General features: G+C 48.0%; 1 protein-coding gene across 3 annotated transcripts in view; it reads right to left on the bottom strand.

Moving 5' to 3' along the window:
- The window catches only part of RAD50 (DNA repair-recombination protein (RAD50)), a 217,930-nt gene that overhangs the window by 52,562 nt on the left and 142,954 nt on the right, over positions 1-22,414 (bottom strand). For 2 of the 3 annotated variants that reach the window (XR_015184709.1, XM_086485806.1), the window contains exons 19-20: positions 19,986-20,155; positions 19,117-19,441 (exon numbers count right to left, since the gene is read on the bottom strand). Coding sequence is in view for 2 of the 3 variants with exons in the window: in XM_086485806.1 (XP_086341932.1) it covers positions 19,117-19,441; positions 19,986-20,155 (495 nt within the window). In the remaining variant the exon portion in view is untranslated. Of the gene's footprint in view, positions 1-18,772; positions 19,031-19,116; positions 19,442-19,985; positions 20,156-22,414 lie in introns of those variants that run through there. The other variant, XM_086485815.1, reaches the window with a different exon arrangement.

Here is a 22,414-nt window from a genome sequence, read left to right on the forward strand (position 1 = left end):
GGGAAGGCCGGAGCAGCTGGGTCCGAACCGGGAGCAAGTATAAAGGGGTGGGCCCACTTCAAGGCCAAGCAAGCAAAGGCAGAGGGCGAGGTGAAAGCCGGACCTAAGAGAAGTAGAGGAGAGAGAAAAGAAGAGAGAAGTGGCTGGAGGGATCGGAGAGAGAGAGAGAGAGAGAGAGAGAGAGTCAAAGTTAAGCCAATGGTGCAGTGCAAGGAGGAAAAAAATAAAAAAAACAAGAGAAGCCTAAGGGCTATAGCGATGTCACTATTGCACCCCCCCAAGTGCAAAAAGAGAAAAGGAGAAAGCAGATGAAACAAGGCGGTGCCCCCTTCCCAAAAATACCAAATTAGGGTACCAGATGGATCAATGAGAAGGCAATTTCCCAAATTGAAGACCCCCCCCCCCCCACATAAAAGTCAAAATTTTAGTCAAATAAAGGGCTTTTTTCCTGGCTTTTGAGGGCCGTTTGAAGCCTGCAAAGTGGAGCTCTTGGACAGAGGAGTGTGCCTGTCAAAGCCCTTTGTATTTTCTTGTGAAAATGGCCATGGTGATGGCAGTGTAAGCCTGTGTACGTGCTTTGTGAAGTGTAATCAAGCCACTGTTGCCCGTCTTGTTGTCGTCTCCCCTTCCCCCCTTCTCTTTCTCCTCCTCTAGTGTTTCCCCTTGGTGCCGGCTGTGTAGATGTGTGTGCCCCCCCCCGGACAGTCCGTGTGTTGTGTGACAAAGTGAGATTGAGCAGTTGTGTGCGTGTGTAAGGGTGGAGACAGACCGTGGCAGCAAGTGCGCGTCGTGTGGTGGATTTGTGGAGTGTGTGAGCAATGTAAATTGGGCAGGCGGTTGTCTGCTAGTGTAAAGTGTATTTGTGAAGGTGTTTTCCGAGAGGATAGGGATGATGTGGATACCCTGAGCTATAGAGAGGCCCTTGTGTTTGTGCCGGGTGTGTTTCCCCATTCCCCCTCTCCAACGTCCTGGCCTTTGCCACTGCATCCTCGACGTGAGTCGGGGCTGTCCTTGATTAAGGCGCAACGATAATCTTCATGTAATCCCAGCAGGTACATGTGCACAGCGTGCGTGGAATCCACCTTGCAAAAGGTGAGCGCTTCTTTGAAAGCCGTTGTGTACTTATCAAATGATAGAGCTTTCAGCAAAAGTCTCTGTAACCAAGTGGTGAAGTGTAGCTATCTGGATAGTGATCAAATCTACACAAATCTGCCCAAAGCTCTATCTACCTCGGGCAAAGTAACGAGAACCACCAAGTCTAGTGCCGGTTATTTGACTAATATAAAGCATCCGCTACAAAAACCTCGTATAGCAACTCACAAAATCCAAGGGAATGTATGCCATGCCTCCAAAATCATCTGCGTCTATTCTAACATTTCTTGATGATGAACTCCAAAAACTGATGCGGATCTACCGCATAACCAAACTGTAAGAGAGGCAAGGGAGACCCACTCGCTGTTCAGCTCAAAAGACAAGGAAAGGTACCAAGATGCACATCTCTCTGACCAAAACAACTTCCCTAAGGTCTCTTTGAACTGACTCTCAAACAAATCCGCAAATTGTCCGATATCCATAAAGTAATCGGCCTCAACCATTGTCTGCTCCTGTAAGATATTATAGACAGCCTCTCTCGTCCCAAAAGAGTCATCATGTGAAACATGTACTCTAGATCTGATCATGGGTGTTCTCTCTGGGCCGAGGAGAATGTGACATGTTCTTGATAACTGCAGGAAGGGTATGCCGACACATAGTGGCCCACTCCTCAAAGAAACATTTAGAGATCTCCATGGACCAACCGCGATAGAGTTGAGGTGGCAAGATCTTAGAAAGTCGGACATCTACTAAAAATGCAAAGTCTGCTAAATAGACAAAATCCTCTGTAAACTATTAAGACTCACTCACATGCTCTCCCTCAACAATGCCTATTGTGAGAGTCACCTGTAGCTACATCTCCAAGAGATCCAAAGCTTGTTGGGCTAGCTTGTCCTCGCCAGCTATGGCTGCCCCTGGACTGCCATCGATTACTGATCCTCCTCTATCCCTTTGTTCAACTGCCCTCGAACCTCCTCTAGATCTTGGTCCAGTGATCTCTCGTCCGGAGGTCTGTCAGTGGGATGTTGTACCTCTACCAACCTTTGTCTTGCTACTCTTCTGTAAACAAGGATAGGTTGTGCCTATACCTCTCTTCCTGAATGTCTCTATCTTTGTCTCTCTGTCTGCTCTACATTGTGCTATTGCTCAGCACTCTACTACTGTTGACTTTGCGCAAGGCCCTGCTGTTGTACTAACTATGATATGGCTTGCTTCCGATTAGTCTGTCTCTGTTGTCGCCCTCTAGGGCAATCCCTCACCAAGTGCCCTATCTCATGAAATCTAAGGCACCAGTTCAATCTTCCGTAACCCCAATCCTCTGCAAGTGAAACACCCCTTTCCACTCATGAGCGATGGTATCTGGAAAGATTGTGGAATGGATAGTAGCCACCTTTATAGATGGCACACATGTTTGGATCTGCACTCAACGCATGAATGGTATGCCAAAGATAGAATACCATCTGCCTCGACATGTTTGGCAATCATAACTATGTTGGCAACTCTGAAAAAGCTATTTTTATTGGATACTTTGGAACCTTACATATGTCCTCAATAGAAGCCAGTGTAAAATCCTCCTACCACGTGTACCACGGATGCAAAAAAAAATAGCATGTCTCCGAAGTCAAGAGGAGTGTCGCTGATGACCGTAGAAGCAAATTCCTTTGATGAAAAAAGAGCAACGAAGGTACCTCTGCTAAGCAAGATGATATCCTCTACTTTTACTGTTAGACTGCTTTTGGGGCTCTGCTTTTGGCATCCCTTGTAAGAATAAAAGGACCCTTAGGGGCCTCACTCTTCAGAGCATCTGGACACAGAGTCTGAGAGCAGAGGACCGCTTCGGGAGTTGTACTTTGCTCAAGCATTAATATAAAAGAAATACCGAAAGGGGCGCTAGTCTTTGGGGCCAATCTCTCTGGGCACAGAACTACGTCGGGCCGGGTCGACCAAATTGAACTCTGATTTTAAAGTTGTGAAGTATTTTCAATAAATCTCTCTCGTGTCGTGACAGGTTCAAAACTTGGGCTGTCTAAGTCCTATGACAGTGGTATCAGAGCATCAGGCGTGTGCTTTTCTCAAAGCATACCGGTCCCATCAAAGAGCAGACACGGCACTTGGGCACAACTTTGGAAATTGTATTTGAAGAATCCTCATGCTCCGACCCCGGACTTATTAGGCACTCCCACCCTTACTTCATCGCGCATCGGACGCGCTCCCGTCTTCATCGCTTTGTCTTACAAGGCGGCATAAGCCAAAAGAATCCCATATTACACATAGGTTCTCGTGGAGAATCTGACAAGATAACACCTCTCAACAGAAAGGCAAAGAAAAGTTGATATCCTGTGCGGGAACTGAAGAAAAGAATGAAGATTTGGGCAAATTTTTCGACTGAGGAGTTTGCCAGAGGGAAGTACAAGCGTCAACTATAAGTTGACACATGTGAAAAGACGATTTAGGCGGGGCTTCACAAATACCATCATCCTCGAGGTCAGCTGATTGGTCCATCCTCAGGCACCTTGTGTGAGGCTCCGCATAGAGTTCAATTCCTTGCAACTGGAGAGAAGATGGGGCTGACCTGCTGCACCTGGACCAGCAAGTTTATTGTGCTTTTGGAGGCAGCTCTGAACTGGAGGTGGGAAATAGCTCCAAATGGCAGCCGGGAACCATCAAAATTTGACAGCAGAGGGCCTAAATGGACTTGCCTTCAATCGGTGCAGTCCTTGGCCTCAACGGTCAATGGTCATGGCGTGGGGCGCTCAGGATCAGCAGCAGATGGGAGCGTTAACCATCCAACTGGGCTCGCAGATTGTCCTCCTAGAGATCGCAACAGAATTGGAATTTGTTTGAGTCGGCAATCTCAGAGAGAGTGTGAGAGCTAGAGAGCAAGCGAGCCTTGCTACAGCATACAGGTATCACACCCAGAGAGGTGAGAGTTGTAAGATACTATGTTCCCAGGTTCAAAGAGAAAGCAAGTACGAGGCAAGTAAACCAAGGAGAAGAATTTTGAAGTCGTATGGTCTCTCGCTGCTGCTGCTCGCACCCCACCCCCTGTCCCCCCCCCCCCTCTTCCTGCTCGTCCCGCTGCCCGCCCACTGTCCCCCACTGCCGGCCCCCTTTCCGCCTGCCGCGCCCGCCTTCCTGCTTTTAACCTTTAGCCCCCCCCCCCCCCCCCCCCTCATTTTATTTTATTTTCGACCTCTCTTGCTTGTCGGGCCTCGCCAATATCCTTGACGTGCTCAGTCCCGCAGGAGTTTCCCTCTTCATCAACGTTTCTCCGCCTTTTCTTCACGGCAGCAGACACAGATGGAGGCATGACAGCAGCAAACACAGACGGAGGCTCATGCTCTGCCACACAGGAACTCCAATGAAGTCCCCTCGCCCAACCCCGTTGAGCCCACCATTCGACTTGCTCTTTCACCGACAGAGTAACCGAGCCTAGCCGCAGAGGTAGAGCGCTTGCAGAGACACGGAGAAACACAGGCAGAGACACCCTCCGAGCCTGGGACTCCAGCAGAGGAGGGATGGCAGCAGGTCCACGGTCGACGACGGCAGGGGCCACAGCGAGAGCCTGACGCTTAGGGTGGTCCAGCGGCGCCTGCCCAGCAGCAGTGGGTTCCCACGGAGAGCCGATTCGGTCCTCTTGAGCAGGACGAGGTCCCTACTCCAGTCCCCACCTCAGCTTCACCCTCGACAACCCCCCCCCCCCCCCCTCCTCATCAGCCCCTACCCCGCCTCCTGCTCCCGCTGCCTCTCCTCCTGGCCCCTCTACCTCTGCCGATCCCCCTCGCCTCTCCTTTCCCCCACTCCCCTCTCCCCCTGCTCCTACACCCCCCCTCCCGCTCTAGTTCCTCAGTCGACCTAGGGGACAGGGCCATCCCCGACTGCTAGGAGATCTCTTGGCACCCCCTTTGCCACGAGTCGCTTGGCGAGAGAGGGACAGCCTTTCTTGCGACCCCCTCTACAGATACAGACGTCTCCATTTGCAGTAGTCTCTCGAGGTCTGACGAGCTTTCACATTTGGCGCCGATGGGACTTTTTGACTACGACTTTACACGCTTTCTCGACGATTCCTCTGCAGACCATGAGGCAGCCTGCTTCAGGGTTCATGTTCTGTTCCTTGCAGCTAGGAGGATAGAAACCTTGGACTCAGTTTTTGGCTTCTCTTTTCCCCTTTGCGGCAGGGACCAGACTGAGTGGACTCTCGACTCAATGTTGGAGTGGCTACAGACACAGGCCCTATAGTTCTCTCACCACATGGGAGACCTAGGAGTTACAGAAATGCTTCAAACTCTGTGGCCATTCGCCAAGTTTGTTGTGACCCCTCCAGATGCAGCAGGATGTAGACACATTGTGGTTCATTTCTTTGCTGATACGCAGTGCCCGCCATGCTATGTACACATTCATGAGGACTCTTGGACAACGGAGGTTGCTTTACGCAGGGCTCGGTCTACCTGGGCTTGGGCCAGCCACTCTTTGCAGTTCCGCTTATCTAGAGGACGCTCGGATGCGGATTAATCCCCATCCAAGCCAGCCTCGAAGATAGCACGTCTAGCTCCTGCGGCAGCATCTGTTCTCTCTCGCTCCCCATGAGGATCGTCTCATGGAACGTGCAGGGATTAGGTGGGCCCCAGTTTCAACGTCAGAGGGGTCGATTGCGCCAGGAGCTTCAGCGTTGCCTTGTAGGAGGAGAGATTGATCTCCTTATGCTACAAGAGCATCATCTATGTGAGAGCCGCATTAGACGATGTGGTCAGCTCTTGCGTGGACGATATGATACTTTTTGGTCAGCTGCTTTTGGACTTGGAGCCATCGAGGGTGGGGTATGTATGACAATTGCGGAGTCTCTCCAGCAGGCCATTGTGGGCAGAGGGATTATTGTGCCAGGCAGGGTTCAGTGGATCACTATGCAGGTTCAGCGTTGCCTTGTGGGCTTCTTGAACATATATGCGCCCAATGTGGCGAGTGCACGAGCAGAGTTTTGGTCACAGATTGTTGAGTCTCTGCCGCAAGCAGAGTAGTGGTGCATTGGGGGTGACTTCAACATGTTGGAGGACCCTTTTGACAGGATTGGTGGTAGCCATGCTACTGTGCAGGGAGTTGAATTGGCAGCTTGGGAGAGGTTTTGTATGACTGAGGGTTTCGATGTGTGGCAGCACTCTAGCTTTGTGAGGCCCCCACACAGCCTGGACTTCTCTCGTTTGGATTGCAGAGTGGGAGGAGTGAATCTATCGCGGATAGATCGTTTCTACACTAGTGACATTTTTTGTGACTTGAGTGGGACAGTTGGCATTCTGGCAGGGGCTTCCTTATCAGACCATGCACCAGTGATCCTCACAGTAACACATAGGCAGAGACGTGGGAGCACGATGCTTCGCATCCCTGAGAGGGTCTTGCTGGACTCTGCACTCAGAGAGCGAGTGGAGGCTCTTTGGACAGAGAGCTTGGACATGCAGGATTCTCATGCTGAGAGAGTGACCTCAGCACTAGCTCACCTTACTCGTTTCTTTCTCCAGGAGTCCTTGGCTCGCCTAACTGCAGCGAGAGAGGAGGAGCACGTCTCAGACAGGGCGTTGCTTCCTTGCAGAGGATACAGGAGCACCATCCAGACAGTCCTTGGTTGGAGGAGTAGTTGCAGCAGGCTCGCCTTAGCACAGCGGAGCGGCACCATGAGTTTGCTTTCCACCGACAGGCATCTCAGTGGACACAGGTGGGTGACAGAGTGACTGGTGCTTTCTTCGAGGCAGTGGGATCTCAGCATACGCATGCCAAGGTCAGTCAGTTGAGGAGGCTCGAGAGGTCAATTGTGTCAGAGCCAGAGGACATGCGTTGTCAGGAGTTTTTTGGAGCAAGGGATTGCGCATATGTACATATACATGCATGGTGCATCAAATAAAGGATTGCCCATTTTCCTTAGCCAGGTGGTTATGTGGGGCCCACATGTGTACAGGTAGGACAACATGTACATAGTGCAGCGATTTTCACTATTACCAGTACCAGTGTGTTTTTTATACAATAATGAGGAGTTGGTAGCGCGTAAAACTTCTCGAGGAAGCTATCCGCGGGCCGACGACGTGAGGTCAGCAGGTGCGTCAGATGGCATCTAGTGGCGTCAGGAGGGCGAACGAGGTCAATATTTGCACGCAGATGAGGACGGACACAACGTGGGTGTTTGCTTGTGAGAATTATGCAGAAAGGTCATCATGAGGACCTTTTTTTGGGGCCACTTCACGTGGTGGCGAGATGCATTATTGGAAAAAAGCTGAGTGCCAGGTGTGCGAATGATGCAAAAAGGTGACAACTATGCACTGCGAGGTCAGTTTTTGGCCTGTTCGGGGTCCGTTTGAGGTCATCTAAAAGGCCAAGGGTGCCCAACTAATAAGGCTAAGTGTGGGAACTGAAAAAACTGAGAGAAGACCAGAAAAAACGTGGAGAAGAGAGGAGGAACAGCCGCAGGTGTGTTTTTGCCCATTTTGGAGCCTGTTTTGGCCGTAAACTGCTCATCCGAGGTCGGATTTGAGCACTTTGACATTGTAGACTGGGGTTTTGGGCCGTTCCGGACGCGATGGCGCTGTCCATTTTGCCAAATTCCTCACTCTTTTCCTGCTGTTTTTCTGTGTAAGTTCCTCCTATGAGCGAAGTTTCTGCTCCAGTTTGTGATTGTATCTGGCTTCTTTCACCCATAGTGTGTGAGCTATTTGCCCCATTGGTGTTGGCCCAAGCTCAATTGTATCTAAACATCAGAAATTCTCCTCTTTTGAGCTGAGTTTTTTGGGTGTGTGTGTGTGTGTGTGTGTCTGTGTGGAGTGGGCAAGTGGATAGTCTCTCTCCTCTCACTCCAGAGGTGTGTTCCCTGTCTCGGCCAGGTGTGTTGTCTAAGCCGAGTGGTGCCCCATAGTGTGTGTGTGTATCTTCCCAAGAGTGTGTGACGGGTCGTTATAGAGGCGCTGTGTGTGTTTGCATCCCGCTCACATTCTTTTGGTGCCCCCACTGAGGATCTTCTTCGAGTACCTTCTGCTTCGAGCTTCGAGCTTCGAGATTCGGGGTTACAGGTTACAGGTTACAGGTTACGGTTACAGGTACAGGTACAGGTACAGGTACAGGTACAAGTACAGGTGATTCACACAGGTACAGGTAGCTGGAGTACAGTGATATACTAGCAGTGATGTCACTTGCAGTTGTTGTGGGAATGCATCACTTGGCGCCTATTTGAGCGCATTGTCTGTTGGATTGTACGTTACTTGTGGAAACTGCCATTGTACGCCTTTGTGGAGCCATATATGGTTTTATTTGGCAGTCCCAGCCATTTCTGAGATTTGGTTGGGAAGATAGTCATTTCTGAGACTTGACTATACGCGATTTGCATTAGCTTTCGTGTGAGGGTCGATAGCGTGAGGTTTTTATTGAGCTGGGGGATTCTCAAATGTGGAGATCCTTTCGGTGATACAGGTAGCTGGAGCACCCTTTTCGTGACCTCGCCATAGGCTATGTACTAGTGAGTCGTACTTGATGCTCGGGTTCTATTGTTGACAGTTTATGCATACATAGACAGTCTATATTTTGGGTTCCTACTGCTCTACTTCTGGGGAAACTCTGTCGAAATTTTCCCAAGTTATGATGGCTGGTTTTTTGGTATTTTGAGCCATTTATGCTGTTATGCTGCTGAAATTTTGGCAAAATCAGAGGTTGAGTCAGGTGTGCCTTCTTGGGAGCTTCATGGTTGGCTTTAATGGATGATCAAAATGGCCCTCAGTTCACTCCTTTTCATTTAACGCAAAGAATTCAGATTAATGTTCATGTGTCCAGGAAGATCTTTTTCCAGCAGCGCATAGTCTTTATGTTTGGGCCAAGAAGATTGAGAGAGATCCTGGAATGTCCTTTGCCTGTTGTCATTCCGATGATCAACTATGAAAACTCATTTGATGTGCATGTGTTTGTCCTTATCTAAAGTTGAGCTCCATTGAAGTTTCTAGGGATTGGGAAGTGAAAAGTTTTGGGTTCTTGCACGTGTGTTCGAAGGGGTTCTCAAAGCATCATAATTTGGGTAGCCATGGCTTTCTCTTATCCCGAGTTTCATGGAAGAAGTGATGAAGATGTGGAAGAATTTTGGAAAAGATGGAGGTTGCCTGCATTAGCAACCAGATTCATGACCCTACGCAAATGTTACGCCTTCTCCAAATTTGTTTGAAGAGTGATGCACGAGCTTGGTCCAAAGCATTTGAAGAGGAGTTGCGTATGGCTGATCCACCTATAAGATTGAGTTGGGACAATCTAAGGCATGGATTGGAAGTGGAGTTTGTGAAGATAGAAGACCCTGACAAAGTGTGGCAAGAAGTACAGGCTTTGGTGCAAAAGGAAGGTGAGCCAGTAGATGCGTACATACGTAAGTTTTCATTGGCATGGGAGCGAATGTGCAAGGCTTTAGCACCACAGGTACCCCCGCCTGACATGATGAAGAAGGACAGGTTCTTGGCTGGTCTTTGGGAGAATATACGTTGGAGAGTAGAGCTAAAGAAGCCTAGGACATATGAAGATGCACTAGAGGTAGCAAGGAACAAAGAGTGGAAGCTGAGGAAAATGAGCCAGTTAGGGGTGGAGTCTTTGCCAATGAGGTCTGAATTTCAGCCTATAGAGTCTTTACAAGGGCGCATGTCAGGGGTTCATCATGAACCAGTGGTTCCTGTTACTACTCAGGTTATGCCAACAGTGGTCACTACAGCAGTGCAAGATGATGGCTTAAGGCAAGACATGAGGCAAGTGGTTGATCTGATGAAGAATCTCAGCCTAAACATGCTAGGTCAAGTGGGAAATAATCGAGGTCGAGGGCGGTTTGCAAATCAGCCAGGAGGTGAAGAAAGACCTAGGAATGGTGCTGGACAAAGTAATAGTAGGTTTTGGAGGCAGACGCCCACATGTTATAATTGTGGAGAGTTGGGTCACATCAGCCCGCAATGTGATAAGCCACCAAGGATGGGGGGAGACATGTATCCATTGCCAAGACAGGTGCTAACTAGATCAAATGATTATGGCATCGAAATTAAGGGAGACGAAGGAACCAGTGGACTGACCCAGGAGGAAAAAGGGAAGACAAAAGTGCTAAGTGTAGTCACCTTGGAGAAGGCATCAAAGCTAGAGGATACATTAGTGATGCCTATTGGGAAGAGGACCACAGAGGATAAGGAAGGAAGAAGTGCCTCAGGTCCTAGTAAGAAGAAAGGAAAGAGCCATGAAGGCGAGGATGTCAAGGCCAAGAGGAAAAGGAGAGCTCGTCGAAAGTTTCATGTTTCAGATTTTCCACTAGGGGATGGGCAATTAAGCTATGACTTGAAGGAGGATCTGACGAGCAGGAAGGCAGATGTTACTTTTGGGCAGCTTATAGAGATGGTGCCTAAGCTAAAGCGACAGTGGAAGAGGATGGTTAACCCAATGGAGAAAGAGCCAGAGAGAGGTTCAGTGAAGGTGTTGGCAATGGACGAGCTACCAGACATTTGTCCAATAGTAGATGTGTGGCATAAAAGGAAAAATTTGGGACAAGGTTATGTGGATGGCGGAGCCCAAATATGCGTCATAACACACTCATGCGTTGAGAAGATGGGTCTCACAGTGGCTGGGGTGTCAGGTTTTCGGATCAGATTGGCAAACCATCAAAAAGTAAAATGCTTGGGTGTTGTAAAGAGCTTAGAAGTGGAGGCATATGATGCAAAGGCAGTGGTTGATTTTCATGTGATGCCAGCAGGGTTGGGAGCATATCCTATTATACTGGGCAGACCATGGTTACGTGCAGTGGGAGCTGTTCAAGATTGGCGACATGGTACGATTAGCCTCTATGGAAAGACAGGTACCAAGAAGCTTTATAATATGGACACAAGGAAACGATTAGAGGAGCTTTATGAAGATGAGGATGAGTCTAGTGATGAAGACTCTTCCACGGTGACAGATGAGGATAGTGATAGCACTACCAGCAGTGATGAGGATGCTGATGTTGCATTTCTTTTGATGGACAAAGAAATCCAGGAGATTGGTTTAGTCGCATTTGCGAAGGAAATTGAAGATGAAAGTGAAGGGCCTTATGAAGTGATTGAAGGGCTGATGCAAACCAAGGTTGAGTTGTCAAAGAAGCAGGAATTGATGACACAAATGATCAGTGGAGACCTCTCAGCTATGGAGAAGGATATATATTTGCATATGCTGGCTAGTTTTCCTGATTTGTTCATTACTTCATATGAAGAGATCAGAGGGTTCAAGGGCGAAGAGATGCATATAGAGCTGAAAGAAGGTGCTAAGCCAGTACGGCAAAGGCTAAGAAGGATGGGTCAAGAGCAAATGGAAGCCTTGCGGGTAGAGGTGGACAAGTTATTGAAGGCAGGGTTCATAGTTCCAGTGGAGACCACAGAATGGGTGAGTCCAGTAGTAGTCAGTCCAAAGAAGGATGGGAAGTGGAGAATTTGTGTAGATTTTAAACCCTTAAACGCAGCCACTAAGAAGAACCCATATCCTCTTCCATTCATCGATCAGATCTTGGATTCAGTGGCAGGTTATGAGAGGTACAGTGTGTGTGATGGTTTTTCAGGCTATTTTCAATTGAAGATTGCTCTTAAAGACCGCACAAAGACAACTTTTATTACGCCATGGGGCTGCTATTGCTACACAGTGTTGCCGTTTGGGTTGTCAAATGGACCATCTTTCTATCAAGAAAGAGCAAATTGGGTGCTGGAACCATTCATTGGTAGTTGTGTTAAGGCTTTTATGGACGACTTCTGTGTCTATAGCAGTAGGGCTGAACACCATGAGAAGCTGCAGATGGTATTCGCTCGATATGATGAATGTGGAGGACAACTAAATCCAAAGAAATGTCATCTAGCACAGCCAAGGGTGAAGTTATTGGGCCATATGGTGTCAGAAAATGGCATTGAGGCTGATCTAGTTAAGGTGAAGTCTATTATTCTTCTTCCATCACCTATGAGTACGAAGCAATTGGCAACCTTTATACACAAAGTGAAGTACATGGCACGGTTTATTCCATTGTCTTCGCAGCTTCTTTATCCATCACAACAAGTGGCAAAGCATGATCCATTGCAATGGGATGACAAGTGTGAAGAAGTGTTTCAAGAGGTGAAAGAGGTGTTAGGGGGGTTGTCAGCCATGCAGGCTCCTGATTGGGAGAAAGTTTTTTATGTAAATCCATCAGTAGGGGATGATGCCATTGGAGCCATGCTATTGCAAAAGGGGAAGGGCAGCCATTATATGAGGCCAGTGTATTGTGCAAGCCGAGTGAAGTTGGTAGCGGAGAGAAAGTTATCGGAAGTAGAGCTAGTGATGGCCAGTGTAATATTTGCTTGTCGACGATTTCGTCATTACTTGCTACCACGGCCTTTTGTTTTCTTGACGAGTTATGCCTTTTTGCCACAGTTAATTAATGGTATTAACATGTCAAATGTGGTGAAGAAATGGGTAATTGAGCTGCAAGAGTTTGAGTTCTCTTTTCTAGTGGAAGATAGTACAAGGGCTACCCTAGCTGATTTGTTGACCTACAAGGAGAATCCCCTTATTGTTAAGGAAGAGGTGGTGAGAAAGGTAGTTGAAGAAGTGCCACAGATCAGCAATGCACATGTGTTGTTCTTTGATGGTTCATACAGAAAGAGCCATGATGCAGCTTCAGGGGGTATAGCACTTTATGATCCAGAGGGGAAGCTAGTATGCAAGAGAGGGTTCAAATTGGATGCGCATAGTAACAATGAGGCTGAATATGCTACATTGGAAGCCGGATTACACATTTGTTTGAAGCATGGGGTTCAAAGGTTGAGCATAAAAGGTGATGCCTTGTTAGTGGTGAAGCAAGTGTTGGGTGTGTGGAAGAGCAAGAACACCTCATTGAAGGAAATGTGCTTCAGAATTAAAGGCCTGTTAAAAAAGTTTGAAGCATGGAGTATCAGACACATTGAACGTGCTCTAAATGGAGAGGCACATGAAGCAGCTCAAGGCATGATTGGGGAGCTATTTGTGTTGAGGACCACTTTACCTCTTTATCATGGCCGGGAAAGTTTGGCTCAAGAAGAGGAGTTTTTGCTAACAGGAATCATTCCAAAGGAGATTCAGAAGTCTAAAAAGTATGGCTTTGTGCGTAGAGCATACAGGTACAAATTGATTGGTGATGTCTTATACATGAAAGGGGCTGATCTCGTGTTGAGACGTGTACCTTGGCGGGAGGAGCTTTACAGAGTGTTGGAAGAGAATCACGAAGGCGCATGTGGTGGCCATTTTGCTCTAAAGATCACCTTGCATAAGATTTTGCAAGAGGGGTATGTATGGCCTAGTTTGCACAAGGATGTTCACCATTGGTGTAGGTCTTGCAATAGGTGTCAAGCATTTGGGAAGAGAGTGTTGAAGCCAGAGCTACGAAAAACCATTATGGCGTTTGATGTGTTTGAAAAGTGGGGGATTGATGCAATAGGCCCGTTACCTATCACAAGCAGGGGCAAAAGCTATATTTTGACGGCAGTGGACTATCTTTCTAGATGGGCAGAGGCTACAGCAGTAAAACAGATCACTGCAAAGGATGTGGCAAAATTTGTGTATGATGAAATATGTTGCAAGTTTGGGGTGCCATTAGAGCTACTTTCAGATAAGGGGCCAGGATTTAGAGCTAAACTGCTAGACTTCTTATGCACAAAGATGAAGATTAGGCACCAGCATACCACTCCTTATTACCCGCAGTGTAATGGCTTAAATGAAAGGTTCAATGGTGAGTTGGTACAAATTCTTTCTAAAGTGACAGAGCACCAAGGAAAGAATTGGGATTTGGAATTGCCTAGTGCATTATGGGCTTACCGTACTTCGGTGAAGACAGGTACAGGGTTTACTCCATTTCATTTGGTGTATGGAAAGGAAGCATTATTGCCTGTGGAGGTAGAGTTGCCTGCGGTCAAGATGTTAGAGAAGTTGCTTGGGCCGCCTAGTGATGCATTCAAAGAAAGGCTTTTGCAGCTACAAGAGGTCCAGTTGGATAGGATGAGCGCATTGGAACATTATGGGCAGATGCAGGATAAGGCTTTGGCAAAGATAAATGAAAAGGTTAAAAGTAAGGGTATCAAGAAACATGACTTGGTTTTGCGCTACAATAGTAAGCTGGACAACACCTTCCAAAAGAAGTTTCAGATTAAGTGGGAAGGCCCTTTCAAGGTAGTGGAGTGTTTTCCAAATGGCACATATCAGCTGGCTAACCTGGATGGTGTTCTACATACGTCAAGGGTAAATGGATTGCGTCTTAAGTTGTATCATGCCAGGTTGATGATGGTGGAGCAAGATGAGCTGTCTGTGGATCAAGCTGTGTTGGTGAGGGATGAGGAGACCTGTGATGCGGCGAGTCTCATATCTCTCTTTGCTGCTGCTGATCATGAATGATCTAGCAGGCTAGGGCATGGGCAAATTATGTCAGGAGTTTTTTGGAGCAAGGGATTGCGCATATGTACATATACATGCATGGTGCATCAAATAAAGGATTGCCCATTTTCCTTAGCCAGGTGGTTATGTGGGGCCCACATGTGTACAGGTAGGACAACATGTACATAGTGCAGCGATTTTCACTATTACCAGTACCAGTGTGTTTTTTATACAATAATGAGGAGTTGGTAGCGCGTAAAACTTCTCGAGGAAGCTATCCGCGGGCCGACGACGTGAGGTCAGCAGGTGCGTCAGATGGCATCTAGTGGCGTCAGGAGGGCGAACGAGGTCAATATTTGCACGCAGATGAGGACGGACACAACGTGGGTGTTTGCTTGTGAGAATTATGCAGAAAGGTCATCATGAGGACCTTTTTTTGGGGCCACTTCACGTGGTGGCGAGATGCATTATTGGAAAAAAGCTGAGTGCCAGGTGTGCGAATGATGCAAAAAGGTGACAACTATGCACTGCGAGGTCAGTTTTTGGCCTGTTCGGGGTCCGTTTGAGGTCATCTAAAAGGCCAAGGGTGCCCAACTAATAAGGCTAAGTGTGGGAACTGAAAAAACTGAGAGAAGACCAGAAAAAACGTGGAGAAGAGAGGAGGAACAGCCGCAGGTGTGTTTTTGCCCATTTTGGAGCCTGTTTTGGCCGTAAACTGCTCATCCGAGGTCGGATTTGAGCACTTTGACATTGTAGACTGGGGTTTTGGGCCGTTCCGGACGCGATGGCGCTGTCCATTTTGCCAAATTCCTCACTCTTTTCCTGCTGTTTTTCTGTGTAAGTTCCTCCTATGAGCGAAGTTTCTGCTCCAGTTTGTGATTGTATCTGGCTTCTTTCACCCATAGTGTGTGAGCTATTTGCCCCATTGGTGTTGGCCCAAGCTCAATTGTATCTAAACATCAGAAATTCTCCTCTTTTGAGCTGAGTTTTTTGGGTGTGTGTGTGTGTGTGTGTGTCTGTGTGGAGTGGGCAAGTGGATAGTCTCTCTCCTCTCACTCCAGAGGTGTGTTCCCTGTCTCGGCCAGGTGTGTTGTCTAAGCCGAGTGGTGCCCCATAGTGTGTGTGTGTATCTTCCCAAGAGTGTGTGACGGGTCGTTATAGAGGCGCTGTGTGTGTTTTCATCCCGCTCACAGCGTGAAGTTGCTACTGACTTTTATCGTGATCTACTAGTAGTCTGCAAAGCCCCAGTCACAGCGTCAGGATCCATGCAAAGAGCAGGTGTGGGCATAGGTGCCTTGTCTTGTGACTGAGGAGATGTCTCAAAGGCTTGAGCTGCCTCTACAGCTAGAGGAGCTGCACATGGCTCTTAGTGCACTCCCCCGTGGTAGTTGTCCACGTGAAGATGGCTTGACTCCCAGCTTTTTCTTGGAGTACTGGGACTTGCTTGGCTCAGATCGCTATAGTGCTTTTCAGTACATCCTGCACACAGGTGAGATGCCTGACAGCATGAGTGAGGGCCTAAAGGCTAATTTACCTCATTGCCAAGGAGGGTGGCTCCTTGGATGAGATTCGACAGTAGCGTCCCATCACCATCCTCAACTCAGCCTACAAAATTATTGCCAAGGCTCTGAGTTTGAGGATTCGCCCACTTATAGAGAGCCTTATACATGGGACTCAGACAGGTTTTGTCAAGGAGCGTAGTACCCTTAAAAACATCTTTACTTTTTGGGAGGCTTCTGCCCTCGCACGGCTCCGTGGTGAGGATTTAGTGATTCTTCTTCTCGATTTTGAGAAGGCCAACGACAGAGTTGACTGGGATTTTTTGGAGGGCACTAGGCTGCCCTCTTGCGCCCTCCTCTTTCTGTTCTATGCTGAGGCGATGAGCAAGATTTTGGTTTCACAGCAGGTTGGTTTACGTGGCTTAGCACTCCCTATTCATGAAGATGAGCTATTGGACGCTGAGTTTGCAGACGACACAGCCTTGTACTTGGATGGCCAGGAGGCCAACCTTCACAGGTGTGAGCAGGCTCTTGAGCCCTTCTGTTGTGCATCTGGCGCACTGATCAACTAGAGAAAGACAGTGGCTTTCTCGGTTGGTAGTGCTCCTGTGTCCGATTGGATGCCAAGTGAGGGTTTCAGGTGGATTCCCTCAGGGACTGCAGTTCGATACTTGGGCTGTCAAGTTGGTCTGGAGCAGCAAATTGCTCCCGTCCTCCTTTCTATCAGGATGAAGTTGTTACATTGGAGCTCAGCACGAGTTTCTTTGGCTAGCAGAGTTGTAGTGGCCAACCAGGTGTTGTTGGCGACTATGTGGTACATCACTTCTTGCTGGATCTTCTCAAGTTCTTGTATCAGCCAGGTAGAGAGGCTGATCAGGAACTTCCTTTGGTCAAGACGTGACACTCAGATAGCCCGGGCCAAAGTGGCTTGGCAGGTCATCACTCTTCCTTGTTTACAGGGAGGGCTTGGAATCATTGACCCAGCACAGCAGAGCAAAGCCCTTATTGGGAAGTTCATAGTCAGACAACTTCTTCCAAGTGAGGAGCCCTTGAAGGAGTTCTTGCTACAGCGGCTTCGTGCTAGGGTTCCTCAGGCGGGAGGCCCCTGGCGACCTTCGACCAGATGGATCTTCACAGAGATGTGCAGGGTTAGTTTGAGCAAGAGACTGGAGGACCGCTTCGCTATAAGTTTGCTTCGATCTTGGGAGCATTTGCGGCGAGGCCTCCAGCAACGATAGCCTACTTGCACGAACGAGCGCCTATGACAGCCTCTTGTTTGGAACCCCATGGTTAGCACTCAGAGAGGCCACTTGGTTGGTAGTCGGCCTCATGTTTCCTGGGGTCCCATGGCAGCGGGTCCAGCACGCTCTTTAGGTGACTGGTTAGAGTTTTCAGGCTTGTCAGAGGAGTTGCAGGGTTTCCAGCTTCTACAGGGCATGAGAGGGGTGCAGAGTATGTGCCAGGACATCTCACAGGCAGTTCCAGCTGAGTGGCTCACTCCTCTCGAGCCAGTAGCACCCAGGTGGATGGGAGTCGACTGGAGGTTCTCATCTCAGTTGGGGCCTGCTCAGAGACAGTTCCCTCCCTTTTTTTTGAGTTACACGGTGAGGGACATTTACAGCGAGTTGAAGTAGAGGCCCCGCAGGAGGCAAAGTGCTGTTTTCAGAGGATCCGAGTGGTGGGCGTCTGTGGGAGGACTTGTGTCATCGATCCTGGACACTGGAGACTGTGGGCTTCGGAGTGCTGTCCATTGGCACGAGTACAGTGGGATCCTGGAGAGTGTCTTTGGAGGGACTCTTTCTCTTCTGCAGACCACCCAGGTGTCCCTTTCTTTCAGTACATTGTTCGACTGGGATGTCACATACTAGCAGCACAGAGACAAGCTCGCCCCGTACAGCACCTCATTGGCAGGAGGAGGGTCTCACAGCTGAGTTCTTGGCAGCCTTTTGGGAGAGGTTGTGGGACTCCAGACAGCCGAGGCGAGTCACCTTGTTTCAGTGGCTGGTCGCACACAGAGTTACAGCATTTAGGAGCTGGCTAGTGCATAGTGGTCTCTCGGCCGCATGTGCAACTTGTGACCATCTTGTGGAGAGTCAGCGTCACTGTCTTTTGGCACAGCAGGTGTGGCTTCGTGTTCTTCGGCTGATGCCTGCTCTTTCCACGGCTCGATAGTACACTTGGGGAGCAGCTGCTTGGTCCACCCTCACGGGCCTGGCACTTCAGTTTGAGCTATCTTCCACCAGCAAGATGATAGTGATGCAGGGGGGGCGACCTACACTCCAACCTGCAACAAAGCTTACTCCACAGGAGTGGTGCAGTGAGAGAGAGGAGTGTTGGGAGCTTATCAGTGGCCTGACACTCTGGTTCATCTGGCGGGCCCGTTGCTTCCGCATCTTTGAGGCTCCCCCTGTGCCACCAGCAAAGACTGTTCACGATTTTTGGCTAGAGCTGATCCACACTCTCAGAGGACAGCTTGAGAGACTGCAGGGCAGCTCCGACCGCATGCGGGAGTGCAGAGAGGCTTTCCTTCGACTCTAGCGTCCTGGGCCTTTTTACACCATGGTCCAGGGTGTACTCAGATGGCACTACCGTCCACCTGTGAGGCTTTTCCTTCGTCCCATCTCTTGATTTAGCCTCTTCGTACATTTGGTTTTTTCATTCGGAGAGTCTCCCCATCATGGTTGTTTTAGCCCTCTCTTGCAGAGGTGGTTGTAGCCCTATGGGCAGTTTCATTAACTAATAGAAGGATCTTTTTCTCAAAAAAAAAAAAAAAAAAAAAAAAAAAGAGAAAGGAAGTACTGTAAGGAGCATCAAGTTCAGGGCCAGTGCTTCTCTGGCAAGTGGTGGTCTCGCCACTTGATTGTGCAAGTGTCAGTTCTTTTCAGCTTGTTGCTATTTGCTTCTCAGCTTGTTGATTTACAGGTTCACTGCCTTTTGTCTCCTGCGAGACCAGCTGGTTTACAAAAAGGTTCATGCCCAATCCCCATCTACAACGGTAGCAAAATGACCTACTCAAATCCAAGTTTCCAACGAGCACCTAGTTGCTATGAATGAAGCTCTTGTTCCTGAACCAATATGCACGCACAGTCAAATACAAACACAAATCTAACAATTTGAATGATTTCTGAGAAATAAGTTTTGATACTCTTACCTCAGACACTAAAGCCTGCTTCTCCTCTATAACTTTTTTTACTTCTAGTTCCAAAGCCGCCAAATCACCAGTCTGCAAAATCTTTTCCTCACATTTTTCAATCTGCCGGGCAAGCTCCTCCACTTCTGCCTTTGACTTTCTATATTCAATGTTATCATCAATATTCCTTTTCACTGCAGCCTGACTTTGAAGGAGTTCACGACTCTTGTTTACTTCAGCTTCAACTTCACTCCTTCGATTCTCTGATTGTTGCCGCTGTGCATCTATTTGCAAAAGCCTGTCTTGAGACTCCTGCAATTTTTTGTCTTTCCGTGACTCAATGTACCTTTAAAAAGGACATTGTTCAGCATCTATACTATACTCGACTCTGGCCTTACATTTTCTCAAGAGTACTTTATGGACAACTTTGTGACCTGGCACATAATATCTAGAGCCACATAGCCACAAGTAGTACAGTTCTACTGTCCCATGCAGCATGCTTCTCTTTTAAGATTCATATAAGATGTCTAAAAATCTACCTTAGCCTACTCTATATATATATATATATATATATATATATATATATATATATATATATGTTTAAGAGAATAACGTACTGTATAAGTATCTACTGTCAGGCACATCCTAAAAAACAGAGAAAGACAAAAGTACTTTTTAAATGATCATAGTGACAAAGGTGACTATAGGAAGCGCTTCAGTAACTTGTTATTAACATGTTGTCAAAAATTAAAACTGTGTGTTTAATTTCTGAACTTGATGGAAATAATAATAAACAGGAGTTGACTTATCTTCAATGATATGCATAAAAACAGACCACTCTCATGGACTCCAGTCCTAACAAGGAAATAAATTAGTAAAAAGAGACATACTCTTTGATTTTAAAAATGATGGTGTGTATTGACTGAATTGCACTTTCAAATGCTGCAAGATTCCTGGACGATTCAAAATTTTCCAGCTTGACTCGTTCTGACAACTTCGCATGGTCCTGTTTCAATCCATCATTTTCTCGCCCTAAAGGAGCTGCTTCTTCTGATTTTAACTGAAAGAGCAAGGTGGTTGTATCAGAAAAACTGCTTGAAGTAGGACATTTCTCTCTCTCTCTCTCTCTCTCTCTCTCTCTCTCTCTCTCTCTCTCTCTCTCTCTCTCTCTCTCTCTCTCTCTCTCTCTCTCTCGTGTGTGTGTGTGTGTGAATAAAAAGAGGAAAAGGTATAACCTTTCTATCACCCAAGTGTGGTAGATTGGTTATGCCATTTCCCTCTTGAATAACAGGTCTTGAGTTCAACTCTCATCGGATAGATCTTTAAGGTCTCTTGGGATAGTTTCCTACAACGTTAAAATCCTCTTCTACTTCTCCTCTCTCTCTCACACACACACATTGGCGCATGTATTAGGCTGCTGCACAGAGGCCCATCACAAACGCAGTAGGGCACAGCAAGTTTGGTATACACAGAGAGCTCCAGTGGGGGCTCTGGCAGATTGGAAGCTGTCTCGCCGTGGGCTGACCCAGCAAAGGGGGCCGCGTGCTGTCTTGGTTGTGCGAGCACGAGGCTACCCTCAGTGGGAGCTGCGTGCTTTTGACTCTATTGGCAGGCGCACGTATCATGAGTAACCCAAATGGGGGCTGAGCCTCTGGATATTTGGCAGAGCAGACTGAGTGTCCCGCAGTGGGCTGTGGTAGTGCATATACCCGCATTCGGGTTGTGGTTATTACTTCTCCGCCTGGACTCAGCTGAGCCAGAGCGTCGAGCTATACCCGCATCGCCAGTGGAGGCCATGAGCACTTCGCCAGTGGAGGCCATGATCGTTTCGCCAGTACGTAAGCCCCATACAAAGGCAACCTTTGTGCTTACAAACAAGTGGATAACACAAATGGAAAGGGAGATGAAAGAATGGAAGGCAGAGACGGAGGGATGGTGGAAAGAGAAGGCCAACCTTCTTCAAATGTTTCTCAACGAAGGCGCGCAATGGAAGAAGGAGAAAGAGGACTTGCACGCAGAGCTACAAGCACTTAAGGCGGATTCACAAGCACTTAGAGAAGAGGTCGAAGCCCTCAAGCGAGAGCTTGCGGATAGAGTAAGCATTGGACTGGAAGAAGGGGAATTCCAGACCTCGGTGATAGAGGAGATCAAGGTTATCAAGGAGCAGGTACGGATGATCACAGAGGAGGAGAAACAGAAGGTGGTAAAGACGTCTTCGTGGATGGATGTGATCACGAAGACGCAGAAGAAGGCGGATGAGGCCGAGAAATGGATAGAAGTCACTAAGAAAGGGAAAGGGAAAGGGAAGGAAACCACATCCGTCCCCACTCCTACAATCATCAACATGCTCTAGAAGAAGAGCAGCGAAGGAAATCTAGAGCCTTGCATATAAGAGTAACCGGTCTAAAAGACCGAGATGATGTGGAAGGGAAAGTCGAAGAACTTCTCCGCATGATGGGTAGTGAGGCTACTCATACAAAGGCATGCAGGGTAGGGAAGAAGACACAAGGCAATGGGGAGACTTCAAAAGGGAGAGCTTTAATCATCCGTTTCCCATCCATGGAGGCAAAGAAGGACTTCTTAGAGAAGCGCCCTACACTAAAGAAAACGGGCATATTCCTTGTAGATGACCTCACTCTCACACAGCTTGCGCATATAAGAGAGGTAATGCCAGAGATTCAAGCGGCAAGGGAGAAGGGAAAGACGGCCTTCTACAGAGATGGCCGGGTGGTGATTGTAGAGGGGCGCTCCACATGACGGTGCGAGACCTATGGGACCACACTCAAAGTTGCCACCTGGAATTGTAATGGATCTATGCGCCTTGATGTGGGTGCTTTTGAGGATAGTTTTATGGGAAGAGACATCGTCTTCTACTCTGAGACACATCACGCCCCGGGGCAATCTATGCTTCACATTAGTGGATATAGATGGGAGACAGCCTGTAGACAGGAGACACGATCAGAGCACAGAGGGCGGGGCTCAGGAGGAGTGACAGTGTTATTCAAGTTGCAGCCATTGATACATATAGCCCGCAATGATGAGTAAGCTAGGTACATGTGGGTGAGATTGAGAGCAGAGACGGGCAGATATCTTTACATTGCGCTATTTTGCTACTCTCCCCCAAGTACGTCATTTTATGCACCACCCAGAGGACAGTCCCCCTTCTCTATTTTGGATGATGACATATGGGAGTTCTCTAGAGATGGTGACATCATCATTCTAGGGGATTTCAAGGCTAGGACTGCCCATCAGAAAGTATTTTATGATACTTCAGAGGAGATGCTAAGAGAGTTGGATGTTGCAGAGATGGGCCTATCCA

Source organism: Adiantum capillus-veneris, chromosome 2 (genome assembly GCF_014529385.1).
Source record: "Adiantum capillus-veneris isolate H3 chromosome 2, ASM1452938v2, whole genome shotgun sequence".
NCBI lineage: Eukaryota > Viridiplantae > Streptophyta > Polypodiopsida > Polypodiales > Pteridaceae > Adiantum > Adiantum capillus-veneris.